Raw genomic sequence first — 27,100 nt, 5'->3', positions numbered from 1 at the left:
TTTGACTGTCCCTCTGTCAGACGTCCACACAGAGCTGTGAGGGTCGCCGTGATGCGCCAGGGAGGACTCTGTTTAAAGAGTCTGCGTCTCGAAGAGTATCCTCGTGTGCCTCTGGACTGCTGACACACTCACCACAAAGAACTGATAAAGAACGGATTTTTCTTTTTTTGGGTAAAGGAGTAAAGCTTTTTTTTTAAGTCAATCTTTTTTTTTTCTGTAACTGATTGTCAGACTTTTTCCTCTGAGGTTGAAGCACAATAGGAAAACTTGACAAAAATGTCCTAATGTTTTCAACTTCTGGTTTTAGGAGGCCAAAAAAAAACACTGGAAGAAATCAAAACAACTGCGTATTGGTACAAAACCTGCAGAATGAGTGATTATCAGTTACGAGTTGTAACTGTTGTCATCCAAAACTAGACTTTACAACATGAAAGGGAGCCATGACTATCTGACTTTTCAAACACCTGTTTTCACTGTAATTTTCCTGGGATAATAATCATCATCATCCTGTTTAAAAAAAGAAAAAAGTCTTTAACTCTGGGTGTTATTACTTTTTTGGGGCATTTTTCCTTCATTTACAAACTTCTTTCCATCACAGCCTTTATGTTGATCCATGCAATCTGTCTCCCGTCCACTAGGGGGCATAAACAAATCAAAGTCACATGTTTAGGGCATTTTTATGGTTAGTTGCTCAGTTTGATTCTCGTTACGTTTCTGACGACGTAAACAAAAGTTGGGAAAGAATACTTTTGTGTCTTTTCACAAAGTGAAAGCCGTCTGTGGAAGGTTTCAGACTTTTATTGTGATCCAGTTGAAAAAAGGTTTTACAAAAGGTAACATTCAATTTTTACACCAATTCATTAAAAAAAAAAGTAAAATCACTTAAAATAAGGTTTGGTACAACAAATTCTGTTAACTAAGTAATGGCTTCTATAAACATGGTGAAAACAAGAGAATATACATGTAAATGATGCTACAGACAAGAGAACAAACTGAGGAAATGATTACATTAGTTCAAATAAAACGAGCTTTTCCTTTTGCTTGACATCTGGCCAGAACTCCCGATGTAGACATTTTTTTTACAAAACTATTCCATTTTTGTAAGTGGCGTCCGACTGGAATGATGGCTGACAGAGAAAACTAAAAAAAACGCCTCGGTGGAGTTTCCTCCACACTTTAGTGCATGCTCTCCACCTGCAGCAGCCCACTTCCTTCTGGGCCTTAAAAACGAGTCGGACGCTGTCCAGAGCAGCATGGAGACGTGGAAAACCGAGACGTGGGGGTGAATACAACAAAAACACAGGAGAAAACTCAAAAGTGTTTCTGTGAACAGAGACAAAAGGACGGAGTGCTCGTGAGGACAGATGGGACATTCTGCTCAGAATGACCAGAGAAGAAGCTCTTCCTCTGAGCGGCTTGCATCCGTGTTCCCCCCTCCCTCCCTCCAGAACTGTGGCACCGCCGTCCGGTTCTGACAGACACCTGCGCTCTGCTTGCAGCCGTGCATTATGGGAAACCTGCTGCCTGCTAATAATGGCTAAAACGAGGCTTTGCATCGATAAAAACTGACATCGTGCACTACTGAATAGGATGTAAGCATGAACTCACGTTTGAGGACAGTTTAGAGAGCTTTTTTTTTTAAAAATAACCTTTTAGAAATGAGTCTAAAATGTGTTTCTGGAGGAGCTGCACTAAAAACAGACTGTTGGGGGAGGGGAGGGGCTGCGCTGCTTCAAGCAGAGAGCTGGGTTCAGTCAGAACACGCGTGACATAAACATGATCCCGCTGAGGTTCTACCGCCCGCCCCCCCGCCCGCTCTTTTTACAAACACGATTAACTCTATTACAGTTACATTTCCTGCAAAGCTTAAAAACACATGCACCTCCAGCATCTTATACAAGAGTATCATACAAATTAAGGCATTTCATCTTCTTGAGTATTCACGTTGGGTTTTGAGTGTTAACTTTCTTGTGTTTGTTTACGCTTGAGTACATAGCAACCACAATTTAATGTTCTTTTTGCCCCCCTATAAAAAGACTGCAAAAAACAAAGTAAGATAACTCTCACTTAAAATATATATATATTTGTCATATATATTTACGTATATATTCATATTAAAAAACAAAAAAAAAGGAAGGTAAGAGGGGAAGAAAAGCCTAAGAGGTCCCTGTGATTGGCCAGTTTGTGGAAAAAGCCCCCCCCCCCCTTCTTATTCCATGACCTCACCCGGCGCCACAGTGACCAGCTGCAGAGGGATCTCCTGATTGGCTACGAGGTCGTGGGCAGTGGTGGTCTGGAGGATGAGCGTGGTTCCGTCTGCGGTGATGACGGTGTCCGTGGTGGGCGGGGACGTGGTGGAGGGAACCACGCCCTTTTTGTTCTGGTGAGTCTTTATGTGCTTGGCCAGGTGGTCGCTCCGCATGAACCTCTTGGCGCACTCCGTGCACACGAACCTCTTCTCTCCTGCAGAGGAGGCGGGAGAGAGGAGGAGTCACGCATCAGCGAGGAAAAGAAACTTCCGTCAGGATAAAATCTTCACCCATCAGGGGACAATACATCAAAACTGATAAAATAAAGAGTTCAAAATATGCCATTTTTACGCAATCTAATCTTAATTTCAATTTAAAATCAATATATATTGATTTTAAGTTTAAAATACCTAATTGTTTCAAAAATACTATTACAGATTTCGCGTCAAGCGCCTCCTAGTGGCCATTTGTGCACATACATCCAAAATACTTTAACTTAACCCTTGTCCTATCCTAGGCACTTTAACTCCGTGAGTTGGGTCATCTAGACCCACTAGACAGTGCTCTGAACCTTTTTTTCTTCACTGGTGTCCATGGATTACATGAAATCTTTCCACCTTTGTCATGGTAGGGAGAACATGTCAATGTAAGGGTGGAGTCATCTAAGACAGCACAAGGGTTAAACTCATGTTGGGCCGTTAAAAGTTTTTCAAAACGTGTTATTTGAAAACAAAATGCACAAATATACATTTTACAGTACTTTGGACATAATAAACGACTTGAATGTGTATTTTAAATCTATAAAGGCTGCCAAAACAACCCAAATGTTCTCCATCTGCGGTTCAGTCGTGGAGTTGGATCACCTGTTGTAACTCCATGTTTTTTACTTTTAACCTTTTGTAAAATTACTTATTTTGAAATCTCAGTTATTTCATTTTTTCTCCCTCTTAATTTTTACTGTTTTATTTTTTATAAGTTCACAAAATAAACCATTAAATCCAGATTGAACCGTTTCTAAACCTTTTCTGTGAAAACGATGGTTCTTCCGTGAAGCTGCTTCTAACATCTGCAGATGAGCTTCAAACTGTTTCCTTCCAATTAAAATAATACATTTCCTACAAATATCAGAACAGTTGTTCTGGGTTTTTTCTGACTTTCAGAGCTCAAAATCAGACAAAACAAAACAACAACAAAACTATTACATACTCATTATTGAAGGTTTTTTGAAATAATATTTCACATTTAGAATCCATTTTGCACTTTGCTTTGTTTTATCTTAAACCTAGAGAAAAATAAAGATGGTCTCATTCAATCGTATATTTATAAAACTTAAATTATCTAGGATGTTGATCTAAAACCTGCATTTTAAATCCTTCAGCACAATTTCCATTCATGGGAGTTTATTTCATTGTAAGATTCTAGCATTTAAGGTTCAGCTTTAGGAAATTTTTGGGAGAAACTTTTCATATTTATAAGAAGGTTGTATGAAATTAAAGTGGCGATTTCATTTAAAACATCCTTTTATAGAATGTATTTAAAGACAGTTGGTGATATAGATGAATAGAGAACATTATGAGCAAATGAAAAGCTCCACTCCGCTAACCTGTAGTTCTAGTTCTAAGTGAAGGAATTTAAATCTCTTCAATTCTTTGGTTTTCCCTTCAACCTGAAATGACGGATCTATGGACAGGTAACCTTCAGCCCCGTAGGAATGTTGATGCCCCGCCCCCTGAGTCTGTCTGTGAGGAGGGGCTGACCTGTGTGTGTCCTCCTGTGCCTCTGCAGCTCGTCGCTCCTGGTGAATCTCTTCCCACAGTACACCCAATTGCAGACGAAGGGCCTCTCTCCACTGTGCCAGCGCAGGTGAGCTCTCAGGTGAGACGTTTTGCCGTACACCTTCCCACAGCCGGCAATGTGGCAGATGTGCTGCTTCTTCTTCCCCATGCCGGAGCCTCTGTGAGACGGAGAGCCGGCGTGGAATGAGCGACGTATATTTGTGACGGAGAGGACGCGCTTCAAAGTTCAACATCGGGGATGGTTTCTGCAGAGACCCACCTTCCTCCGGACTCTTTGCAGTTGGGGCAGGTACAGGCTACCCTGCGGAGCCTCTTGCCCTCCCCGCCGGGATTCTCCATGTCCTCGTCTCCCATCTGGACCCGCAGGTTGTTCAGGTCGCTGGGGTTCAGCGTGGAGTCTCCGCTCAGCTGCCACTCCTCCGAGTCCGGCTCCTCTTTTATCTGGATACCTGAACAGGACAGAAGCAGGATGACTGAATGGACTGTTGCCATGGAAACATAATAACCAAGACCTTCTAGATGCATCCGTACCAACGGGACTGCCGGAATTTTCTCCCTGTGTGTACTGAATTCCAGATTGCGTCACAGAGTTTACTGTGACCGTCTGCAGGTTGGGCAGGCTGACCTGGCCCGTCTGGGTTAAGGGAAGGGTCTGGACTGGGGCGAGGGTCAACTGCTGGGCCTGGCCCTGGCCCTGGGGTAACTGCAGGCCCTGGAGTGACTGGACGCCCTGAACCTGTTGGGAGACCAGGATTAAGTCTGTGTTCTGCAGACTTCTGCTGTGGAATTAGAGGATTCAAACTACCTGAAAGGTTTGCCATTGGATCTGTCCAGTAGCCGTGACAGTTTGGGCCTGGATGAGGAAGGTCCCAGGATTGACCAGCTGCACGCTCTGCAGAGTCTGGCCTGTCGCAGTCAGGTCCTGGGCCTGTGCCTGACTGTCCCCGGACAGCTGCAGGATGGGCTGGGAGATTGTGGAGGCGCTGGACGACGATACCTACAGAGAAAAAAAACAGATTCCAATTAGAAACCGGAACAAAAACAACATTTGTGTCAAGCTTTTATCAGAGAGGCCTTGAAGGATGGAAAAAAGGCTTTTAGTTGATTATTTAGTGATAGCCAAACAGTTCTGATGCTCAAAAATACAAACTGAAATAACTGAAAGTGAGTATTTGGGATAGGCTCCAGCAACCCCATGACCCCAAAAGGGACTAAGTGGGTTCTTGATACTTTAAAGCTGGTTGCAACTTAAAAAGTTCAAGATAAGGCTGAAGCTTTGATGAGCGTTAAGTTATTTACAAATATGTAGTTATCTCTTCAAGTGTAAACTAAAAACCCAACAGCAGAGACTAAACCTTTATTATCCAGACCCTGAAGCACTCAGTATGACATTGATGGCTGCAATTTTAAATTTCCAATCATATCAGACTGTCATTGACTATTTTCAATAACTATCTTATCTTATAACTATTATTTTTTTAAGTATTTGCATAAATACATGTTGTTTTATAGGTTTTGTTTTACATTCTTGGTTTTGTTTGTATTATTAACATTAAAATGTAAGTTTAAAACCATTTTAACTTACATTTTTCGTTTAAACTTTGTAACCAAATTTTTTTTTTCCATCTCAGGCAAAAAGTTAACCAAAAATTTCAACTTCAATTCCTTTTCTTGTCAATTTTGTCATCTAAGTTGTGTGAAGACATGACTTGACGCACACGCGTGTATCGTTTAAGTGTCTGTAATCAGAAGCACGTGCTGACCTGGATTTGCTGCATGTGATTGTGGGAGTGGAAGTTTTCGGAGGATGAGGGGTCAGACACGCCTGCAGACACGGCTGTTGCCTGGGTGAGCACCCCGGTGCCGTCGATGGTTTCCGGAAGCTGAGAGGAGTTGGAAGAAGAAGAAGCGGTGGTGGTTGGCACATAGAGATCTTGGTTGGCGTTGGCATCGCTCTGTTTGGCACCACCCTCCTGTCCCTGACTCTCCAGCGTCTGACCGCTCATGATCAGCTGGCCCTCCGCAGTTACCCCCGTTGCAATGGGGACCGTCTGAGCCCCCGTTAGCCCCAGAGACTCCAGGTCCACGCTGTTTATGGGGACGAATGTTATGTTGCCGGGCAGACCCACGGGTACGGTGCCCGTGTAAGCCGAACCCCCAGCCAACGAGACGCCTTGGATTGACTGAACTTGACCCGCCTGTGTCAGGAGATCTGAGGTCGCTGTTGTTGCGCCGCTAATTCCAATGGCGCCCTGGCTGCCATCTTGGAGGAGCTGTATTTGCCCTGTACCGTCGTCCAACCCTTGTGTCTGGAATCCTGCAATTGTCCCGTCCACATTTTGGATTTGGGGGATGACCTGCAAGACAAATGGACACCCGTGAGCCCCTTTGAGTAAATTCAACTCCATTTGGACCAAATGTACGAGCGGGTCTCTTTGGTTCTACCTGATACTGAATGCCGGACAGGCCGTTGGGGGCAGCCTCGCCCCCCGATGCTGTAACATAAATGGGCTGGCTGGGAAGACTCCCGATTGGAAGCACGTACTGTCCATTGGACGTGACGATGCCAGAGTTCGGAATGTGGACAACTCCTTGGTCTTCCTTCCCAGATGAAACGGGGGTCAGAACTTCCCATCGGTTTGAAGCGGTCAGCTGAACGGCAGACATATCTGACGCCTGCAAGAGAAATGGAGCCTCCACTTAACAAAATAAGAGCGCTCTTCCAATTGGAACAATCACGTCAGACAGCAAGTTTATTATTTTGTCATTTGAAAAAAAAAATTAAAAATCACTAAGGCTTAAGCAGATAGTTGGATTTTGAAGTGCAGAGTGAAAAGTCACAAAACAGAAGTGGCCATTCAAACGTGGAGAAGATAAAAGCAGAGTGGGGGATGGGCGGCTATTACAACACTACTGAACGCTACTGTAACGAATATGCTATAATATTACATCCTTAGTCTACGGTAGACGGGCTATCTTCCAGAGAGCCGACCCAAGCGACTGACTTCGGTGTCCTACCCACTATGGGCGGGTTTTACAGGAGTAAAGTGGGTGGCCGTTATTGAGGGGAACACAGGAAGTGTACGGCTTTCACCCCATGCCATCAAAATTGTAAAACGTGTGAACTTCATGCTCTCATAAATCACAACCAGAACCCCGATAGCGATCGAGCTAGAAAACATGGGATACCTGTGTTTCCGCTGCGCCGCCGGCTTGCAGAAACTCGCTTTGACTGCTGTCCACGTCCGCGGACGCCATTTCTCCTTGTTTCAGAGGCTGCTCTGGCGCTAACAGGGAGAGGGGGGGAAACTCAGCAAAACTCTGTAATCTTCAACTCCTGCTTGCCAGAAAAGCCCACAAAGCATCCCCACTCTCCAATCCAAAGGGGGCTGACAGCAAAAAATCTACTTTGCAGCGGAGATTCACGGGGAATTTTGGCCCAGATCGACTGTTTACTTTGTCAACTCCGAGGCCAGCCAGCTAGCTGTGTTAGCTAACCATATCTAGCTAGTTAGCAATAGCGCTAGCGATGAAAAAAGACGCAGCTCGCTCCGCCGCAGCGCTCAAACTCACCGATTAGTTGCAGATTCGATGCGCTAAATCTTTACGTACCAGTCATATCGTGAATGGTAGTAAGCGGAAAGATTACCAGTTGAACTAAACTCCGAACATGATTATTTTATCAAAGGCGGGCTAGTGTTGATTCGGTGAATTCGGGTCGATTTTTTTCTATTTTGATTGACGGTGCGGGAAACACAAAAAGGTGGGACTAACAAAGCTTCACCGTCGAATGTGCATCGCATTCCAGGAAGTCCCGCCTTTCTCCTTTAATCCTATTGGCTAAGTACGAGATTGACTAAAATATAATTGGCTAATAGAGACGTCAATCACTTTTTGTAGGACGTGTGTTTCCTGTTTATTAAACTACACGAAAAGGAATGCAGTTTAAACCCTAACAGACATTACTGCATGTAATGAGGTGTTCTTCAAATGGATAGTCTTTTTACACGTTTTCAAGAACATAAAAGTTAAGCGAGCGACTTTTAAACATTCTTATATGAGCAAAATGCCTTTTTTCCCGGCTAAGTTCCAATAAATGAGCGACAAGAGTTCTTTAAGTAATTAACCTGATGTTCTTTGTTGCTCGCATTTCCCTGAAGCAGAAAATCACTCACGCTCTCTGTTCTTAAAGAATGTGAAGAAGAAAAACGGACACAAAGTTATATCAATTATTTAGAAAACAATATTTTATGATGTTTAAGGTTTCCAACAAAGACATAAGTTACTGGTTGTAATCCCAAGGATATTGTGAATAAAAGCTACAAATAATGGATTATTATAAAAACTTCTTTTCTATAAAGACAACTGCCATATGACCTAATTTATTATTTTATGCTGCGATTTACATCATGTTTTTGGTAAATTACATTTTCCTGACAGTTATAAAGTCTTGTTTTGTACATATGTGATGAAAAACTTTTAATGTTTTCTGCTGCATTGCTTCAGCAATGTTACACTTTTGTATAAGCAATCCTTTCTGATTTGTTTACATATTTAAAGGTTTCAATTATTTATTTCCAAGTTTACAGCAACCTATTTAAATGTCAGGTTTTTGCCTTTTTTCTATTTGATGAGGTTAGTGTGCATGCAAAGCTGGATAGTTTTTAGATTTTTGGTTTGAAGAAATACGTCAAGACGTGTGTATTATGTGCCCCGTCTTCCATTCACTTCCCATTTCTTTAATTTAGATCAAACTGTTTTCAATTTTTTCCAAAAAATATTAACAAATGAGATGTTACCAAAGCAGGAACTACCCTAGACAACCCTCATTTTTATTTTTTTTAAATCACTACTTTTTCCTGAATAGGAATAAAGATGTAAAAATAAACCCTCAAGAAAACACAACCTGCTATGCTGCATCTACAGTTACCAAAACATGTAACTAAAGGAATGCTTCCCCTGAGTGGATTCCTCAGTACACAGCAAGCTCTTCTAACAATCCAAACTAAAAGAAGTACTTGATTCCTAAAGTCTTACCTTGAAAATAATCAATACTTTTTTAACATTTAAAAAGATGTTCCACCCACTTTCTATACCTGCTCAATCTTTAGTCATTGGATCATACCCAGCTACTGTTGGGCAAAACTGGGGTACATCTTGGACAGTTTACCAGTCCAATCCAGGGCCACAAACACCAAAAGGGACAATTTATCAATAATTGATACTTTATCCCACAATGGAGAAATTCTGCTCCGCATTTTGACCCATCCCTGGGGGGTTGGGGCGGTGAGCTGCAGGCTAGCCGCGCTCGGGGGGGCGACAGCTGGCTAAGGAAAGCAGGGATCGATCCGCCGACCCTTCAGTTGCTGGACAATCTGCTCTACCGCCTGAGCTAAACTGCGGCCCAAAGTCATTATTATGTCTTTGGACTGTGGGAGGAAGTCAGAGTGCCTGGAAAAAAAAAAGACCATAAATACACACGAACATGCAAACTCCACACAGAAAGAACTCAACTGGGATTTGAACCAGCGCCTTCTTGCTGTGATGGAAGTGCTAACCACTAGACCCACTATTTAGCCCAGTTTAAATAGTCTTTGCTGTAAAAGAGCTTCAAGCTCCAGTACTTGTTCTCTTTTGCTTTAATCTTCAAAATAAGGAAATTTTCCGGCACAAAAAAAGCACATTTTTAGCATGACCTCGTTTTTGTTAGTAGTTAATAAAAATAAAATAAGAGAAAAAAAACAGATTTTGTTCCCTCTTTTTTATTGGCACATGCACCTTGATCAGCTGACATTACTTTTTTTTTTCTCCATTTGAATCCAGGATGTGCCAGGAGGTTTGAAAGGTGATCGAGCGTAAATAAACACATTCACACAGCGGATGCAGCCAGAACCTACATCAGTGGCTTTTCTGTTCTGCAGTCCGATACAGACCCAACCGGCCGGGTGAGGTTAACGTGAAAAAGTGTTTTTCTTCTAAACCAAAAAGGAGTCCATAAAAGCAGCTTATCTAACATTTCAGTTTGGGCATTTGATCAAGCACTGCTTGGAAGGCCAGACTTGCTCTTTTAAAAACTCATAGCACAGCATTTTCCTCAGCCATACAAGGAATGATGGTTTTCATTCTTTTCTATATAAAAAAAAATAATAATAATTCTGTGACGTTTTATTGGTTATTTATTTTAAAATTTGCTAAATCAACTGAGTCACAATCGAAATGTAATAAAGGAGATCAGAAGAAGTGAGCTTGGAAAAGAAAACGGCTGAATAAAACTTATTTGATCATTCTGGTGTCAATTCATGGCGAGCATTTGGTCTTAAATACTTACAAATGAACAGAAAAAGAAAAGCAGATGACCTTCATGATAGTCAGGAACTTCAGAACAAACAGTGGCTTCCTTTCTACCACACTAAATTTATACTCACACTCTTAGCTCACCTAAGTTGTTCCCTCAGACTGTAGAGTTAAACAGTTTAAGTGACAGACGGACAGGTTTGGTTTGGAAATTGGAAGTCCGTTTACCTGTTCTCAGAACCACGACCACTCAAAATTCAAAAGAGAAGAGTGAAAACCAACACCGCACAACTCCTTGGGATTCAACTAGACTGTACTGAGAGTTCCTCCCCAGGTAAAAAGGCTGTTATTTCTTCTTGGGTGCGTTGGGTGTGTTGAATTTGAAAAAGATAATGTCGCCGTCCTCCACGGTGTAGTTCCTGCCCTGTTGTCTGTATTTCCCAGCAGCCTGAAAGGATGAGGTTCAGATGAAACCGCGAATTGAACAGGAGAATGTTAGACGGGCGGGAACACAACGAGCTCCCGTCCAAACACCAACCTTAACTGCACTTTCGCTGCCCTCCTCTTTAAAGTCGGAGTACTTCATCACCTCAGCCATGATGAAGCCTTTCTCAAAGTCTGTGTGGATTTTTCCTGCAGCCTGAGGAGCTTTGGCACCTTTCTGTTGGAGCACAATATAATTCAAAAGTACATCAGTACCATTACATATTTATTCATTTTATTTAGGTTAAAACTTGTTTTTATTCCAAGGGTTTGTAGATCATCATTGAAAGATCATATGTTGTATGTCAGGGGTGTCAAACTCATTTTCACCGAGGGCCACATCAGCATAGTGTCTGTCCTCAAAGGGCCAGATATAACTTATAAATGTCACTAAATGTATGAAAAATAAATGTAACTACTACTTAATGTTAAATAACTCATTATTTATTTATTGTAACTTTTTAAAATGACAATTACAGTTGCATAGAAAACATGTGTTTGCTTGTTACTTTAGCATAAATCCTTTTAAGTTTGATTCTGTGAGGTTAGGTTATATGCACAGTGTTTAAGTCCTAATGTAAAGTTGCCCAATCTGATATTTCAAGTCAGATTCCCCCTAGATATGAATAAATACACACCAATTTTTTTTTTATTTCAAGAAATTAAAAACTTTTATACCACGGCCCGGGTGAATACTCTATTCTGATTTGCTGCTGGGTGTGCATTAAAAAGTGATATACAACAGGATAACCGCACGGTGAAAAAAGTTTTGTATCAATGTGCCGGTTTCTTTAAAACAACCTTTAGCTTCATCATTTGGACAAAAACAAGCGGTAAAAGGTGAACTTTCTCTCTGAACTGATGCTTTATTCAACCCATCGGGATGATCAGCATGTATATATCGCTTTATAATCACAGAATCTTGACTGCAGCGGTGGTGCGGCGCGAGGCGGACTTTTGCACAACGTAACAAATAGTCCACTTTTTGTGAGAAAAGCAATCCAAATCGGAAAAAAAAAAAAAGAATTAAGGACTAAAACTGGTTACTATTTATTTCTTTTGTAAGTGACCATGATATAAGCAGGTTAATGGCCTTCGAAGTATGCATTATTACTTTTTAACGCACTCCGCGAAAGCAACCGACCGAAGTGAAGGCTTCCACGGCGTGTTAAAAAGTGATAATGCACACTTTGTCGCCATTAACCCTTACTTATGCTCTCCCGGGCCACATATAATGCCATGGCGGGCCACATTTGGCCCGCGGGCATTGAGTTTGACACATGTCTTGTATATGATCTTATTTATTATTCCTCTGCTTTTGATTTAATTCACATACAATTATAAATCTTGCATTCAATTCTTAAACGGATCTTTTAGAAACACCTCACAACTGCTTTTATTACATTAACTTCAAATGAGCTTGGTTCTAAAAAGATCAATCAGCTCAATTACAAAAAAGTCTTACATACGAATTTAACATTTTAGGTCAATATTTACTTTTTTTTTTTCTTACCCTGATGGTCCACGCTCGCACCTCATCTGGCCCCGCTGTGAAGAAGTATTCCAGCTGCAGCGCGGCATAACCAGTCTTTATTATTTTGGTCAAAACACTAGAGATAAAAAAACAAAACAAAAGGAATATAAAAACTATTAAACCTGCAGTGTAGCCAAAAGTCTCTGTCAGAGAAAAATCATTTAGAAGTGTTTAGAGTGTTTTATTGTCTGTCTTTATTTTATTCAAAGTACCGGTATCTGCACTGATTTATAAACTTCCTTCCTAGTTCCATAGTTCACAATGATGCTCTTCAGAACAGTGAAAACTTAATGAAATCCCCTCTTAATAATTTCCCCATCATCAAAAGTCCATTTTCCGAAGCCTACATAAATGTCAGAGTAAAATATAAGATTGAATTGCTTTTAAGTTTTGGTTTTTAAAGACCCACTGAAATGTAAATTGTGTTTCAAGTCTTAACGCATTCTTGTGGCATTTTTCTGACGATGGAGGACATGCGTACAGAAAATTAACCTTCAAATTGCATTTCAGAGTATTTCTTTATTCAAATTGTTGTAATAAGGAGAAAAAAGAAAAATGGAGTCGGAAAAAGAGCTTATCCGTTATGTAGAAAATACGGTGGGCGTGCCACAAGCTTCCTGCTCCACTCCATTCTGATGCATCCACTGTCAGACGACTAGATCCGTGGACGTCTTTATGTTCCTCGTCCCACCTAACATCTGGCTCTAACCCGTGCGGCTGGATAGCTCAGATATTGCTAGCCATTTCTTTTGCACCACTAATGTTAGTTTGGGGCTGTGTGGGGACTATAAGCTAGTAGGATAACATGTAAACAGAGAGCTCTCAGCAACGGGGAGAGGAGAATTTCTAATGAACAAATGGCACACACATCTTAGAAAACAGGTTTTTTGATTTTGGCTAAATAACAGCATAATTATAATTTAAAAGACCACTTTGAAAATAGATCAAAAGATGATTGGAGTGGGACCTTCAACGGAATCTGTGAAACAAACTAGCACTGTGCTTTCACAGACAAAAAGTCAGACAGTTGGAATAAAGTTTGAAGTATAGAGGCATCCGTTGTCTTACCTTTGTGTTTTTTGTTCCTCGCAATACTTATCCCTGTCCTCCTCCTCCATGTCCAGCAGTTTGGACTCCAAAGCTCCACTCAGGGGAATGACCATGGCACCAGGATCATGAACGTCTACCCATTCTTTGATTTTTGCCAACCTGAAAATAAAAAAGGTCCCATATATGCATCACATATATAAAAAAATAATTAAACAATCAGTTTTTTTAGAACATCCCAAACATACCACTTGTTCTTTTTTCTGATGTAATCCTTCTCTGAAAGATTAACCAGGTAGATCATGGGTTTAGATGTCAGAAAAAGGTATTTGTTCAAAACCTCGATCTGCAGAGACAGTCAGAAAAATCATGACTTGGACTGTTCTGGATCTGAAACTTTAGACAAATATTGTGTAAGATTCTAAGAAATCAACATAAGAAAAAACAGAAATGAATAAATACCTCTTTGTCATTCCAGTCATGGTAAAATCGGACGTGCTTCTTCTCATCCACCACCCAGTTCTTTACCTTCATCATGATATCCTACAGGGGAGAAATGACAGATCACAGGCTCCAAAGCTGATGCAGATGGGAACAGGAAAGTTGTTGTACTCACATATTCAGGTTTGAGTTTCTTATCTCCTCCCCTCACAGCCGTTTTCTCGAGCTTGTCGATAATCGGAGCGATCATTTCTTCATCCTTTAGTCGTAACTCCTCGTGGATGATCTCAATGTCTCTCACTGGGTCCACGTTGCCCTCCACGTGGACAATATCTTCATCGTCGAATGCACCTTAAATACAAAGACGTTTCAAAATCCCCTAAAATCACTCTAAACCGACGTAAAGCTGAAGGGTGCATTAATGGCAACTCACGAGTCATGTGAAAGATGGCATCACAGGCACTGATGTGGGACAGGAAGGCGTTTCCAAGTCCCTGCCCCGCGTGAGCTCCTTTCACCAAACCAGCAATGTCCACGACATTCAGGAAGGCAGGAACTTTACTGAAGAGATGGACGGGATCAGAGGCGAGGCCCACCAGGGCAGCCGAAATACAGCCGGCTGTCAGAACACTCACCTGGCTGGTTTGTGATACTGGCAGAGGAAATCGTAGCGTTCATCCGGTACCGGCACCCTGCTCTCATTTGGGTCGATTGTGCAGAATGGGAAGTTTTCTGCTGCCGCTTGACTTTTAGTCAGAACGTTGAAAAATGTTGATTTTCTGCAACAATGAAGAGGTTTCACAGACAGTCAAGCAGCCTAAGCAACCTGATTTAAGCATACAAAACGTCACCACAAATGTCCATTTACCCAACATTAGGCAATCCCACAATTCCAATTTTCAGAGATGTTCCAAACCGACCGATTAATGGAGGCTGTTTCGGGGCTTCGGTCTTTTTCGGAGGCATCTGCAAGAATTGATTTAACTAACAAATTGTTTGTCTCATCTTCTTATTACAACATTGAGATGACAATTTAGTCTAAACTGACCAAGCAAAGGCTTCATTAATATTTATCAACACTGCGGACATGTGGACGCAGCTCATTCATACAGCATGATGATGCTAGCATTAGCTCGTAACTAACAGGAGCCACCCATCTCCAAACAAGAAAATAGGACTAAACGTTCTAATTTTTGTGTCTTCCAGTCGTTACAAATAACTTAAGTTTTCTACATCTGAAATACACACGTGTCTGTTACCTTTATGAGTGTTTTTAGCCTCAGAGCTACGTGGATGTTCAACTCAGATGTGTGCTCACACCGACAGTTACGCTGGAAAGGCAAACTGGTTAGCAAAGCGGAAGTGTTTTGACGAGGACGACGCTGATTGGTCAGATGGAGTCACACGTTACGTAAGACGCGTGCCAACCACCGTCTATAATGATGCAGACGAAATTAAAGGAATAAAATAACAATAGTGCCAACTGTTGAAACCTACATAAAATCACATTTATGTGGCTTAATATCTAAATACTCTATAACTGATATGCATAATATCGGAGATAAAAGTGCATTTTTGTCAGGCCGTTGCACGTTTGATGGAAAATATGCACAATTGGTCAAACGGAGTTAAAGCTTAATTTTCATGTTTAAAAACTTTTACAATATACATTCATTTTAGATTCTAATTTAATGATGTTGCATTGTTGAATTAGTCTGCATTTTAGTAGTAACATTGTTTAAATTTACAGTCCCACTTTGACAACTCTTACTGGATTTTGTTTTCTGAAATATTTGACCTCTCTTTAACCCTTGTGCTATCCTATGACCCACCCTGACATTGATGTGTTCTCCCTACCATGACAAAGGTGCAAAAAGGTGAAGAGGATTTCATGTAATCCATGGACACCAGTGAAGATCACAAGTCATTGAAGAAAAAGGTTCAGCGCACTGTCTTGTAGGGTCTAGATGACCCAACTCCCAATGTTAAAGTGCCTAGGACAGCACAAGGGTTACATAACTGTAAATAATGTTAAATTTAGACTGTAAGAATAAAAGGGGGGCTTTTAAAATAAGATGACTTTTACTAGCAGTAACAGCTGCATGTCTACCTAACATTTTTTTTAAATGTATATCTTTGTTCTTACCATTAACAAATCGATAATTTACATAAATATTTTACAATTATAGAATGTTTTGCTAAAACAATAAAAATTGTATTTTTTTTTACTTTTAATAAGGGCAACACTGGCAACAGGATGACAGCTATTGACTTTATTTACTTGTGTACAAAAACAAAGAAAAAATAAAACAAACAACATCTAAAATATGACAAACTAGGACCATGACACTTATCGTAAAAAAAAAAAAAGGAAAAAAAAGAACAAGTGACAAAAATGCGTGAGATAAAAAGAAAATCGGTAGAGCGAATGTTTAACAAATTCAGCAATTTATTTTACACATGGTAACAGGTTCCCTGACAAATATCTGTCTTATATCCACTTTAAGAAAAAAAGACTTATTTAGGAGATAAGGGGCACACCTGATCCACACCATGACCGGTTCTCACATGATCCACTGTTTTCCCACAATAAATTTGTGACATTGAGCGACTATGTGTAACATTTTAATGAAAACATTCGCATGTTTTATATACCAACATGTCCAAAATGACTTTCCATGTAAAATCTGGTCAAAACACTGAAAAAAAGGAAAAAAAGCATTGAGAAGTAACACCGATGGCCACTGAGGTTCAGTAGTGACCTGCAAAGAAATAGTCAACAAGTTAGTAAAATAACAATATTTCATGAAATGAGTCCATAACTAATTAAAACTAGCATTTCTGCAGTTTTACTGGTGTTAAAAATAAAATACATACGTGGTGAATAGGATCGAGATCTGGATCGGTATCCCCTGCTGTAGTATGGAGACGGAGATCTGCGCCTAAAACCAACAAAACAAATCTCATTACAAAACTATTTCTTTTTTCACAGAAGTACTACAATGCGATAAACTAACCTGTATGATCGGTACTCCCGATCATCATATCGATCATAGTCACGATCATACCCTCTATCATAACCTCTGTCGTAGCCCCGGTCATACCCTCTGTCATAATCTCTTGAACCACGACGAGAACCACCACCACCTCCACCGCCTCCGCCACTGAAAATGGAAAAGAGGGTCATTATTACTCCTCACCAACAAAAATGATATATTTTTTTTTATATGTCTGATTCTAGAACACTCACTACGTGGGACGTCCCATGTAGATTCCAGGGGTTGGCGTGTGGGCTCTTTTGGTAATGGAAAAATCCACCCGGATCCTGCGCCCATCAAGTTCCATTCCATTAGCTTGCTCCTTGGCCTAGAACAAATCATTGCAACTAATGTTTTTAAACGATTAAATTAATAAAAAATACACATGTTTGGGTTCAGTTTCTTTTTTTTTACCTCCTTGGAATCCTCAGAATTTTCAAAATAGACGAAGGCAAACCCCCTCGAGCGACGAGACTGTTGGTCATAAACTATGTTCACTTCGCTCAGTGGGCCGTACTTGGAGAAAACTTCGCGCAGGTCTCTCTCTGTGGTGTACAGGCTCAGACCAAACACACCCAGACAGCAGCTAGGGTCCGGGTTCCCCTGTGGGATAAGAACATGGAAGGAAAAGATGAGACAAAAGATAAAACGCTTCATGACTTTACTTAAGAAATATTTATATATATAGAGAAAAATACCAATTCAGTGGACAAACATTTTACCCTGTTGCCAATATGTCTGCGGCGATTTGACATCGGAGAGCGGCTATGGCTCCTATGTCGCCGGCGGTAGTCTGAGCTACGAGACCGGCTTCTGGAACGCCGGCGACGGGAATGGGAACGAGAACGGGAGTAGCGCCTGCGCGAACTGCGATGAGACCGAGACCTAAAAAAGAAAATTATTTAATAATCAAAACACATTATTTAAAACAAAAAAGCTTTAAAACAGAAAGGAACAGTTGAAACTGTTATACCTAGATTTTGATCTTGAACGAGAACGAGATCTGGACCTCGAATGGTGGGAGCCATCTTTTGAACGCGCTGGTGAGTGGCTAGTAGATTTAGCAGAACCCCGAGGGGATGCACTCCTCGAGTGACCTCTCGAATCCTGATCAGAGCAGAAATTAAAGTCAGGTGTCGGAAAAAAAATCTACAACAAAGAATAAAATTACTAGCACAAGAAGAGGTGGTGCTTGCGCCTCAAATGTTCCAGTAGTAGTGTTTCATGTTGTTTTACAAATTTAAAAATATTTTAAAGTAAACTAAAATGAATTTTTAACAAAGACAAAATGTATAAATAATTTAGCTGAGAGACTGGATTTAAATGAAATCTACAACAATGGAGGGATTGATCAGTGATGTGTCTGATAAAAAGAAGAAAAAAGGAAGCATGCTAAGGAGAAAGAAACAGGGTGAAAGAGTACAACAAACAGACTGTTAGGAAATAACTCATACCCAGGTATACTTCTGATCTTAACTTCATTACTTCATAACAACCCTTCATTTCTTCTTTCTTCCGTTTGAATTTCTGACTTCTTTTTTCCTCTTCCTCTTCCCCATTTTTACCATCCCATCGCCAATAACAACACTAGAAGTGGGGTCAGATCTTGATCGCTTCTGTTCAGTCTCCAATACATTAGCATGCATCAACACCATCAGCTTCAAACATTTAAAACTTCACATCTTGAGCCTTTTGCATTCTTCCAACCTCAACCTTGACAAAGAACAAACAAGGGTGATAAGGCATGTTGAGTTTCGTTTAAAAACAAAAAGAAAAAACAACAAAATACAAGAAAAAACAACAAAATGTTGCATTAGCTTAAACAGTTTTTAGATAACATTTAAATAATGTAAAGACAAAATATTTTCATTTTAACTTTACAATTAATTACATCTAAGATAACAAGGTACTAGCAGCATTTAGCGGCCACCTTCGACAGAAAATGGCTGAAGGCCGCATGGTTTTTCATTATTTGATATAAATATACATATTTACAGCTAGAAATACAAATTTAACACGAAAATATATTTAAAAAATGCAAAAAACAAATAAACTTGGTAAATATGTGACTGTAGGTATTAAATATTTTACAGTGTTTTCGATCAAAGGTTTACCGCTGCATCGTGATGCTAAGCTAGTTAAGCTTCGTAAGCTAATCACATCCAAGCAGATGTTTTAAACGAATATAATCAACTCACCTCTTTCTTGAATTCTTTTTCGGTGTCACTCATTTTGAAACTATGAAATTTGATAAGGATTAACAGGAATGATAGCGTAACACGCGAGATCACTAAATTTAACTAAGCGCTGCGCACACCGACCGAGCCACCTAACCGACCTTCTCCAATATTCTATGGAGTGACGTAAATGACGCACGTTTCCGCTTCCGGTGAGATTTTCCCTCCTTTTTTTTAAAGAAATACCTAAACCAGTAATTTTTATAAACTTGAGATCAAAATACCTCACTTTTAATGTATTCTTCCCTTAATTATCAGCCATTTTTAACAATAAGAAAAAAATTCTCCAAGAATAGATCATAAAATAAGTCAGTGTTTTATCTTTTTAGCAACATTTACTAAATATCATTTTTTTAATGAAAAAGTATTGATGCTTTTTAATTCACAATTTCTACTAAATGTCCTAGTAGAAATGTCTGCAAAAAGACCATTACTTGGATGAAAATTAATGTAATTTTACAATAAAGTCTTAATTAATAATTTAGTTATAAAATGACACTGCATTAAATTTGGCAAAAAAAAAAACTCCGACTACATGTTTTGGAAGTACAACTTTATACAAACATTTACACACAAAGCAATTTCTCATCCAGAAAATTAATAAATAAATGTTAAGCTCTCAGTCATGCTTTTTATTCAGAAATGAACATCCAAACATCAAGTGTCTCCAAAGTTTCACCGTCTGTCTAACATAAAAGTATTTAATCTTTTGTAATGTCATTGTTTTCCTTCCACTTTAACTTTCCTGGAAGGAAAACAATTAGAAAGCAACACCAGTGAACTGCAGCAATTGTATTTATTGACTTGTGAGTCTGGCTCCTCTGAGCTCAAAAATCTAAACATTATCCCAAATATCTTACGCACACTTAAAATATGTGTTAGAGGGCTAAAGGCACTTTTAGCAACACATTATGGCAGAACATTAACTTGAACTAAGTCAATAAAAAGCCATTCATTCAGTCAGTAGTGCCAAAGTTTGCGCAACCCATTACCACGCGGCAAGAATCTCTAATTCATTCAGATAATGGTGTTTAATGTCCCCATCATGGGAAGAGACAAACATAATATTAAGACTAGTGTTTTGCTTGTATGTTCTTGGATGAAATTTCAACCAGTCAAGTCCAACTCTTTGGTCCATTCATTCTTCATGACATCCGTGTACAAATCTGATGATCCCACTGAAAGGACCTTTTCAGTGCAACCCTTTATAGCAGCTTCTGATGGAGGATCTCCCAAATCATTAATTTCCTGAAGAGAGGCATGTGGCACTGAAAAAGAAAGATGATATTTTCAATTTGATTCAAATTTGCATTTAAAGTTTAACAAATAGTCAACATTCCTTTAGGAGTTTCAACTTTGTGGGAAAATGTGCTTTAAAACACAGGACAATAATCTTTTAACAAAACCCCAATAACACTACTTTTATAGAAGTAAATGTAGGTACCTGCTTAAAGGTGAAGGACTTTTCTTTTGCAATAAAGTCTGCATATTTACAAACAAAAACACCGCAGTCGCTCCCGTTTTTCTGCTGGGGAATTTCCTGTTCAAACACCACAGGTCATTAATGTCACAGTGACAGGAAACCGCATGTGGTTCTTGATGGGTTTACTTACACAGGCCTTTAGGCTCCCAATCGTCCATTTGGCACTGTCCAGTTCTTTGCCTTTTTTTGCTTTGTGCTCCTCCTTAATGTAATGTCTGCAAAAGAATTAAATACAAGACATTTTCAAAGCACAAAAAAACAAAATCTCTCAAGCAGCCAAAGAATGGATCCATGAGACACAAATAAAAGCAAAGGACTCACAAAAGTAGACTGCAGATGTCATCGTGTCTCTGACCCATCGAGTCATATGATTTCACTGTTTTTGACCTGAAATCTATAACCTAAGAATAAAATGTTAATCAGGACATGGAGATCTTTATTGTGGGTTCCCATTTTGATGCTCAAATTATTATAGTGTCAATTTATTTTAAAGTCCCACTCTGATCCTCTGTTGATCCATATCAAAAGAGTTCTCAGGGTTCTTTTACTTATTATCAAACTGTTTTAGTCAAATTTTAAAAATAAAACCTGTCGTTTTCTAGGTTTAGCAAAGCGGCAGGAGTTGATTAAAATTCACTTCTGAGTTGTGGGCGGGACCACACTCCCGTTTGCTAAGAGCTCTCCGTATACACGTTTTCCTGCTAGCTTACAGCCCCTGACACACTCATCCTAACATTACTGCTGCAGCAACAATGGTGAACACTATTGGAGCTAAAGCTTTGAGCCAGAAGTCAGCTCAGGCGAGGAAAACAAAGACGTACATGGGTCTATTTGTCTGCAAGTGGATGCTTCTGAATGGAGCAGAGCAGGGAGTTTGTGGTACGCCCAACACATTTTCTGCAGAACAGATTTGATCTTTTTCAAACATTGGGGCTTGGTATTTTTTTTTTTGTCTGCTCCCGATTCACAACGATTTAAATAAAGAAATACTTAGAAATGCAATTTGAGCTTAATTTTGTTTTTTTATGTCCTCCGTCATCAGAAAAATGCTACAAGAACACATTAAAACACCCAAAAAAACACAATTTTCATCAGAGTGGGTCTTTAAAATAGATTTATGTAAAAATAAAAATAAACAGTTTCTACTGTGGTGAATCAACTTACAGCCATTGCCCAGTGAACACCAAGATGCAGAGGAACCAGAATGAGATCAAACAGGAAAAGGTCGACAGTCTTAGTCCAGCGCTTCACAGCAGCATGCCCTCCAGCCTGCCCTCCTCCCCGCAGCTTGGGGAAAAAGAAGGTGCTAAAGGAGTACACCTTCAGCCTGCTCGGCTCTCCGGAGGAGCGCTCCATGATCAGGGAAAGATAGAAGTTTATAACCTTTAATCAAAAAACAAACACACAAAACAGAGAAACATGCGTCAGTCAATGTACATTTACACTAACCTTGAATAAATCAACATCTTTATAAAGAAGGATGATATTTTAATGTAAAAAAACATTACAAGAAAAAAAATGTACAGAGATTTGCAAACTTAATATCTTGCAGTCCAATTCATAATACTTTCTCACAACTGGAAATAATGTAAAATAAAATACACAGCTGATACCGGTAAATATGACACAAAAAAACCTTTCTTCCAATTGAAAACAAAAACAAAGTTTAACACACATGTCACCTCATCATTGAGCCAGCCTCCTTCCTGCAGCGTGGCCAGGTCTCGTTGTGTGATTCGCAGCTTGAAAGCGGAACTTAAAACCCGGTTGGGATCACTTTGGGTTAGAGCTCCACTCACCTCTGCTGCCATTTCCTGTAAAGTGACAGGAGATGAAGCTGTGCATTTCTTCTGCCAGCAGCTGAGTAAGCTGAACATTTTCTCTCACCCTGGTCAGCCTTGGTAAGTCTTCATCACTGTGTCTTGCATATGTTGTGTATAAAGGTTGTGCGTCATAAATGCTCCCAGCAGAAGAACTTCTGTCCACTAAAGTCAGCCGTGTAGCTACTTCTGCAGAAAGGTCCAGCTCTGCCGTTTGTTTAGCCTGCAACACAATTATTCACAGGAAACATGCATGATCACCTCCAGATATGCAGAGATTTAAACAGGTTCAGATGCTAGAAAAGGAAAGAAAGCATCAGCTACCTTTGCACATCTAACAGGGTGTGTGTCTTCAAAGCTTCCAGTGACTGATTTACCTAAGGTCAAGCTCCCCCACCTGAAGAAAGATGAAGTTTGAGTAAACTCTTGATCATTTTAGACAGAACTTGAAGGAAAACCTCACTAACCTGTTTGTAGTGGCTGACATGTTTCTGTGTGTGAACACGTTTGGCGCAGCTGTAAAAGATAACATCACTGTTCAGCTGGAATTCATGATGAATAATGGATTGAACATATTAATAGAGCTGTGATGGTGTGGGATTTTTGATCACCGTGGTGATGAACCAGCAGGGGCCGCGGTGTCGTGGTTACCCCCCCCCCCCACACGCACACAAACACACACACACACTCTAACAGTGCGCGTTCATATTTGGTGTTACGGAGTGAAGGAGACCAGTAATAAAAGGTTTCCAGAATAACAGTGACTGATTCTTTATTAAACCGCTCTGGAGTACAGCCGCGATGGTGTGGGATTTTTGGTCACCGCTGTGATGAAGCTACAAGAGCCGTGGTGTGATTCCCCCCCCCTCCCCCCAACACAAAATCCTCCGGCGGGTGGCCGCGTTGCGCACTCAAGAACGCACGCAGCTTGTAATAATGATGAATACAATGGAAATTAATAATTACAACATAGTAAATTTGTCGTATTTCCTCGCGAGGTGGAAAATTCTGTTGTAGAATGAGGATGTGTATGTGCTGCTGAAACCGCGTGTGTGTAAGAAGAGGGAGCGCGCACAGCACAAGAGGGAGTGAGAGGCGCGGCGCAGGGAGTGAAGGAGAACAGTAATGAAAGGTTTCTCCCAGAAGCCCTTGAAGTCTGAAGACAGGACTAGCAGAAAAAGTAAATTATCAGCAAATATGAGTGTGTTTAATGCGTTTATTATAGTTCCAATCACGCACCATATGCAGAACTTTAAAAGAAAAGAAAAAAACGTTTAAAAAAAAGTGCGAGGATGAGGTCATCACACCGCGGTGATGCGGTTATCGTCACACCCCTACATATTAACAAATGGTCTTTTGACGTACCGAAACTCCTCAACTGTTTGTGCGATTAATGATAATCAGCTGATTCTAACATGACAGAATCAGCTGATTGAGTAAAGTGTGAAATATGAGTTCATGGCTTATTTCTTCCCTTCAGAATTTGCTGGAATTACGTTCATTGCGTTAACAGTTAAAGAATTACAATTGTCCAAAGAATGTAAACAAAGGGTTAAGAGCTGCAGCAAATATGACAAACCATCTAAGATGAAAGTAAAAGTAAAACAAAAAGCTTAAGACAAACCAATTATGGTAGTGACTTTAAGCTGGAACACACAGGATTAAGTCATTATTTAAGACTAAAAAAAACAAGAGACATGACCCACCTGGATTTCCCACTCTCCAGGACACAGAATCAAAAGATTTTCCAGAGGCTTCAGTTTTGTGGCTAACCTGTGAGAGCAATTCACTACAAGCAGAAAAGAAATCCAGGACTAATCAGCAATAGATTTGAAACGTGTCAGCCTTCATTTGAATCAACGGGGATGCTCACTCTTGTGGTTTTGTTTGACTAAAGGGTAGAGGTTGACTTTTGCTGTATTTTTCTCTCACTGTTTCCAATAAGCGCCTGTAGTGCTCCTTGTCATTCTGTTTTATGGCCTGGTGAAAGAAAGCAAAGAGCCAGGTAATAAATCTTGACAAGTTTGTGTTATTTTATAACACATCTTTAAAAAAGCAGTTAATCTAACCCCTTAACAGTAAATATAAAGGCACTTCTGCATAAAATAAAGGTGGAGATAAAGTTACCTCTTCGACAGTAAGACTTGGTTTAGAGCAGCGGTTGTGTCCAGTGGCAGAGCACATCAGGTCAGGGTTAGCAGTCCCCACCCTGAACACTGGTCTGGAAGGCAGCAGCTGGAGAGAGCCTCTCCTCTCCTTGTCCCTCCCTCTGTCTGGTAGCCCTGCAGTAAGAGCCGTCCCACTTAAATCAAAAAGAAAAAACGGCATTAGTAATACAGCACAGACAACATGTTGCTTTTTGCATCAAAGATGAATGAAGTTGATCTAAAATTCAGAATCACTTACCTGTATTTCCTCATTAAGGGAGGCAAGGAGCTCTGAAAGGGATTATTCCCGCTCTTCTCATTGAACCCACTCACTGCCTTATCTGTGACAAAAGAACAAAACATGCTGATTATTTGCAGACAGTACTTTTACTCTGTAGTAAGATGTATGTTTACGTACCCATTCCAGACTCAGTACTGTGGAGCCATGACATCTGAAGCTCATCAATACCCATCAGAGTGACAGGCTGGATTAACAATGGAAGAGAAAGATAATTAACGATAATAGTCAGGGTTCGACACATTTTATAAGAATATCATGTACCAAACAACAAGTATTTTGTGTAAAATGCATTTTTAGCTAGATCAAAACCTTCATAAGATATAAGTTTAAAGTCAAGTCAAGTGTTTCGCATCAACACTTGATGCAAAATATCTTCTAAGAAGTTGTGACACCTTCATTTAAAGCCCCACTCTGATCCTCCTTTGATTTATTGTAAAAGTTTTCCCAGTGTTTTTTTTTCATGAATATGACAGTTATAGCCAAAATAAAAAAGAAAAACGTGTCGTCGTCTAGGACAGCTTGTGGCCGTTACGATTGTAGATTTTACAAACTTTAGCAAATGGCATTTTTTCCACCTGCTCATGATTCCCAATGATTTGAAAAAAGAAATACTATTTTAAGCTTCTTTATATATGCCCTCCTTTATGAGAAAGATGCTACCAGAACATGTTAAAAACACCATTTTCATTAGAGTGGGTCTTTAAACGTTTAGTCAGATCATCATGAATATAATGGAGTCTAAGCCAACATCTGAGTGTAGTGGACACACCTGCCACCCTTCATATCCATTCCGTTTCTCACACTGGGATGTAGGAGGTTTATGTAGCCTGAGTAGACGGGTCACCCCAGCAAAAGTCTTCTTCACAAAGGTGATCACTACATCTGAAACACCATCAGCAACAAAACGTATAATGCGTCTTTAGAGATTTTATGAATTAAAGCTTCAAGAAATATGTTTGACAAACCTCGCTTTCGTCTTTTCGCTTCTATCTGGTCGCTCTGGCAGAAATCCTCTGTGACGTAAACACTGTGACAGTAAAACAATATTTAAATAAGCATACCTTATAATAGTCAAAAAACCCTATTAAGATGTATCAGAAAGCAGTTTAACATTTGTTTTGTACTAAGAGAGAGGATACTTGTATATCACTCACTTAAAAATATAAATGTATCACTTCTGTGATTAATTATCACCTTTACTACAATATCTAGATTTCCAAATAATCACATAACGACTAATTATACCAGCATCATTTTCTGGGGAAAACTAGTAGAAGAAAATTCAATTCAATTAATTTCAGTAAGTAAATGGTATATCTCCAACCAAAACTAGAATTATCAACAAAACAATTAAGAAAATTTAGTCTTTTTGATTTTTTCAGCAGACGGTTAAGAATCCAGCAAGAGGTTTTTAATAGATTTAAAAATAGCTTTTTTATTTCTTGTTTTGGTAGTAGTGTTACTTTGATGCTAGCTAGTTACGCTGCTTTTTACGTGGTTAGACTTTCAAAATTAGTGTGCGTAGTTTTGTTACCGAAAAACAATGCATTTAAGTAACATCTGACTACACGTTTGTTGACATTTACCGACCTCTGATAGTTCCGTTTTGCCGGTCTCGCGCTGCTACCCAGCCGTTGTCCAGCAGCTTTCACGCAGGTTCGAGTGAATTCCTCCTCGCAATCGATACTTTCCCCGGGTAAGTCTGGTGTGTTTTGGCTCGATATGGGCTCAAACAACGACGAAATGGAGTCAACTATCCATTTATACATCCCAGACAAATGCGAGAAAAGTGTAACGAGGTCTTCCACGCGGGCCAGGACGGTTTATTTGACAGGTAAGGTGTTAAAATAAGAACCTACGACACGCGCCTACTGTTACTTTAGCTTAGCATTGCTGTACCGATGCGAAATTCGTGCGTCACTTCGCAGACTTCAGCGAATGGCGAACGTTGTGAACGTTAGAGGAAACCGGGGAGGGTGGAGTCCTGCGGTGACACGTAGTTGTGTTTTCCGCCCGTCCGCGGTATCTTCTGGTATAGTAAACGAACAATTCTTGAAGGAGGGGGTAAAACGTCACTACAAACGCTGATGCTCATTGGCTGTGTTGGGCAACTGTTTACATAATTATCAACAAAGATTTACACACCTAAGCAATATCAAAGGCTAATTTATTGTAGTTTAAGATAAAGGTACTGTTATGAAGGGCCAAAATGGTTTTCTCCAACAGATAC

General features: G+C 40.0%; 5 protein-coding genes across 10 annotated transcripts in view; 1 reads left to right on the top strand and 4 right to left on the bottom strand.

Annotated features, from left to right (window-relative positions):
- Positions 1–1,636, top strand: part of uggt1 (UDP-glucose glycoprotein glucosyltransferase 1) — a 30,948-nt gene extending 29,312 nt beyond the window's left edge. Inside the window, exon 40 of the mRNA XM_011490262.3 lies at positions 21–1,636. Within this exon, the coding sequence (XP_011488564.2) occupies positions 21–40 (20 nt within the window). The 3' untranslated portion in view covers positions 41–1,636. The remainder of the gene's footprint in view (positions 1–20) is intronic.
- LOC101157986 (transcription factor Sp3) lies at positions 783–7,818 on the bottom strand. Of its 3 annotated transcripts, XM_020713548.2 has the most exons (9): positions 7,619–7,818; positions 7,235–7,332; positions 6,491–6,721; positions 5,809–6,402; positions 4,851–5,042; positions 4,577–4,781; positions 4,305–4,494; positions 4,007–4,203; positions 783–2,463 (listed from the first exon to the last, which is right to left on the bottom strand). In XM_020713548.2, the coding sequence occupies exons 2-9, from the start codon at positions 7,301–7,303 to the stop codon at positions 2,210–2,212; spliced, it is 1,932 nt and encodes a 643-aa protein (XP_020569207.1). In that variant the 5' UTR covers positions 7,304–7,332; positions 7,619–7,818; the 3' UTR covers positions 783–2,209. The 3 variants fall into 3 exon arrangements, with proteins under 3 accessions (XP_020569207.1, XP_023807614.1, XP_020569208.1); XM_023951846.1 differs by having other exon boundaries at positions 7,235–7,818; XM_020713549.2 differs by lacking the exon at positions 7,235–7,332.
- Positions 7,819–9,791: 1,973 nt separating this feature from the next.
- On the bottom strand, positions 9,792–15,225 carry LOC105356914 (obg-like ATPase 1). Of its 2 annotated transcripts, none has more exons than XM_023951847.1 (11): positions 15,104–15,225; positions 14,713–14,810; positions 14,480–14,623; positions 14,278–14,405; positions 14,020–14,195; positions 13,866–13,946; positions 13,652–13,749; positions 13,425–13,565; positions 12,336–12,432; positions 10,878–11,000; positions 9,792–10,787 (listed from the first exon to the last, which is right to left on the bottom strand). In XM_023951847.1, exons 2-11 carry the CDS (start codon positions 14,808–14,810, stop codon positions 10,686–10,688), a joined length of 1,188 nt encoding a protein of 395 aa, XP_023807615.1. In that variant the 5' UTR covers positions 15,104–15,225; the 3' UTR covers positions 9,792–10,685. The 2 variants fall into 2 exon arrangements, with proteins under 2 accessions (XP_023807615.1, XP_023807616.1); XM_023951848.1 differs by having other exon boundaries at positions 14,713–14,828; positions 15,104–15,193.
- Positions 15,226–16,102: 877 nt separating this feature from the next.
- Positions 16,103–19,249, bottom strand: tra2a (transformer 2a). 3 transcript variants are annotated; one of them, XM_023951232.1, is made up of 9 exons: positions 19,081–19,249; positions 18,337–18,595; positions 17,856–17,989; positions 17,605–17,767; positions 17,297–17,485; positions 17,095–17,210; positions 16,862–17,008; positions 16,722–16,786; positions 16,103–16,606 (listed from the first exon to the last, which is right to left on the bottom strand). In XM_023951232.1, the coding sequence occupies exons 4-9, from the start codon at positions 17,635–17,637 to the stop codon at positions 16,596–16,598; spliced, it is 561 nt and encodes a 186-aa protein (XP_023807000.1). In that variant the 5' UTR covers positions 17,638–17,767; positions 17,856–17,989; positions 18,337–18,595; positions 19,081–19,249; the 3' UTR covers positions 16,103–16,595.
- A 406-nt stretch (positions 19,250–19,655) lies between these two features.
- LOC101165680 (sentrin-specific protease 2) lies at positions 19,656–26,800 on the bottom strand. Its single transcript, XM_011490259.3, has 17 exons — positions 26,461–26,800; positions 25,836–25,897; positions 25,640–25,752; positions 24,988–25,054; positions 24,829–24,910; positions 24,550–24,724; positions 24,296–24,402; positions 24,129–24,211; positions 22,890–22,938; positions 22,747–22,819; positions 22,490–22,645; positions 22,285–22,416; positions 21,767–21,985; positions 20,924–21,003; positions 20,733–20,817; positions 20,564–20,659; positions 19,656–20,387 (listed from the first exon to the last, which is right to left on the bottom strand). Exons 1-17 carry the CDS (start codon positions 26,637–26,639, stop codon positions 20,325–20,327), a joined length of 1,821 nt encoding a protein of 606 aa, XP_011488561.1. The 5' UTR covers positions 26,640–26,800; the 3' UTR covers positions 19,656–20,324.
- Between the last annotated feature and the right edge of the window lie 300 nt (positions 26,801–27,100).

The sequence above is a fragment of the Oryzias latipes genome, chromosome 22 (assembly GCF_002234675.1).
Source record: "Oryzias latipes chromosome 22, ASM223467v1".
Lineage (NCBI taxonomy): Eukaryota > Metazoa > Chordata > Actinopteri > Beloniformes > Adrianichthyidae > Oryzias > Oryzias latipes.
This window is presented reverse-complemented; position numbering and strand designations above follow the sequence as displayed.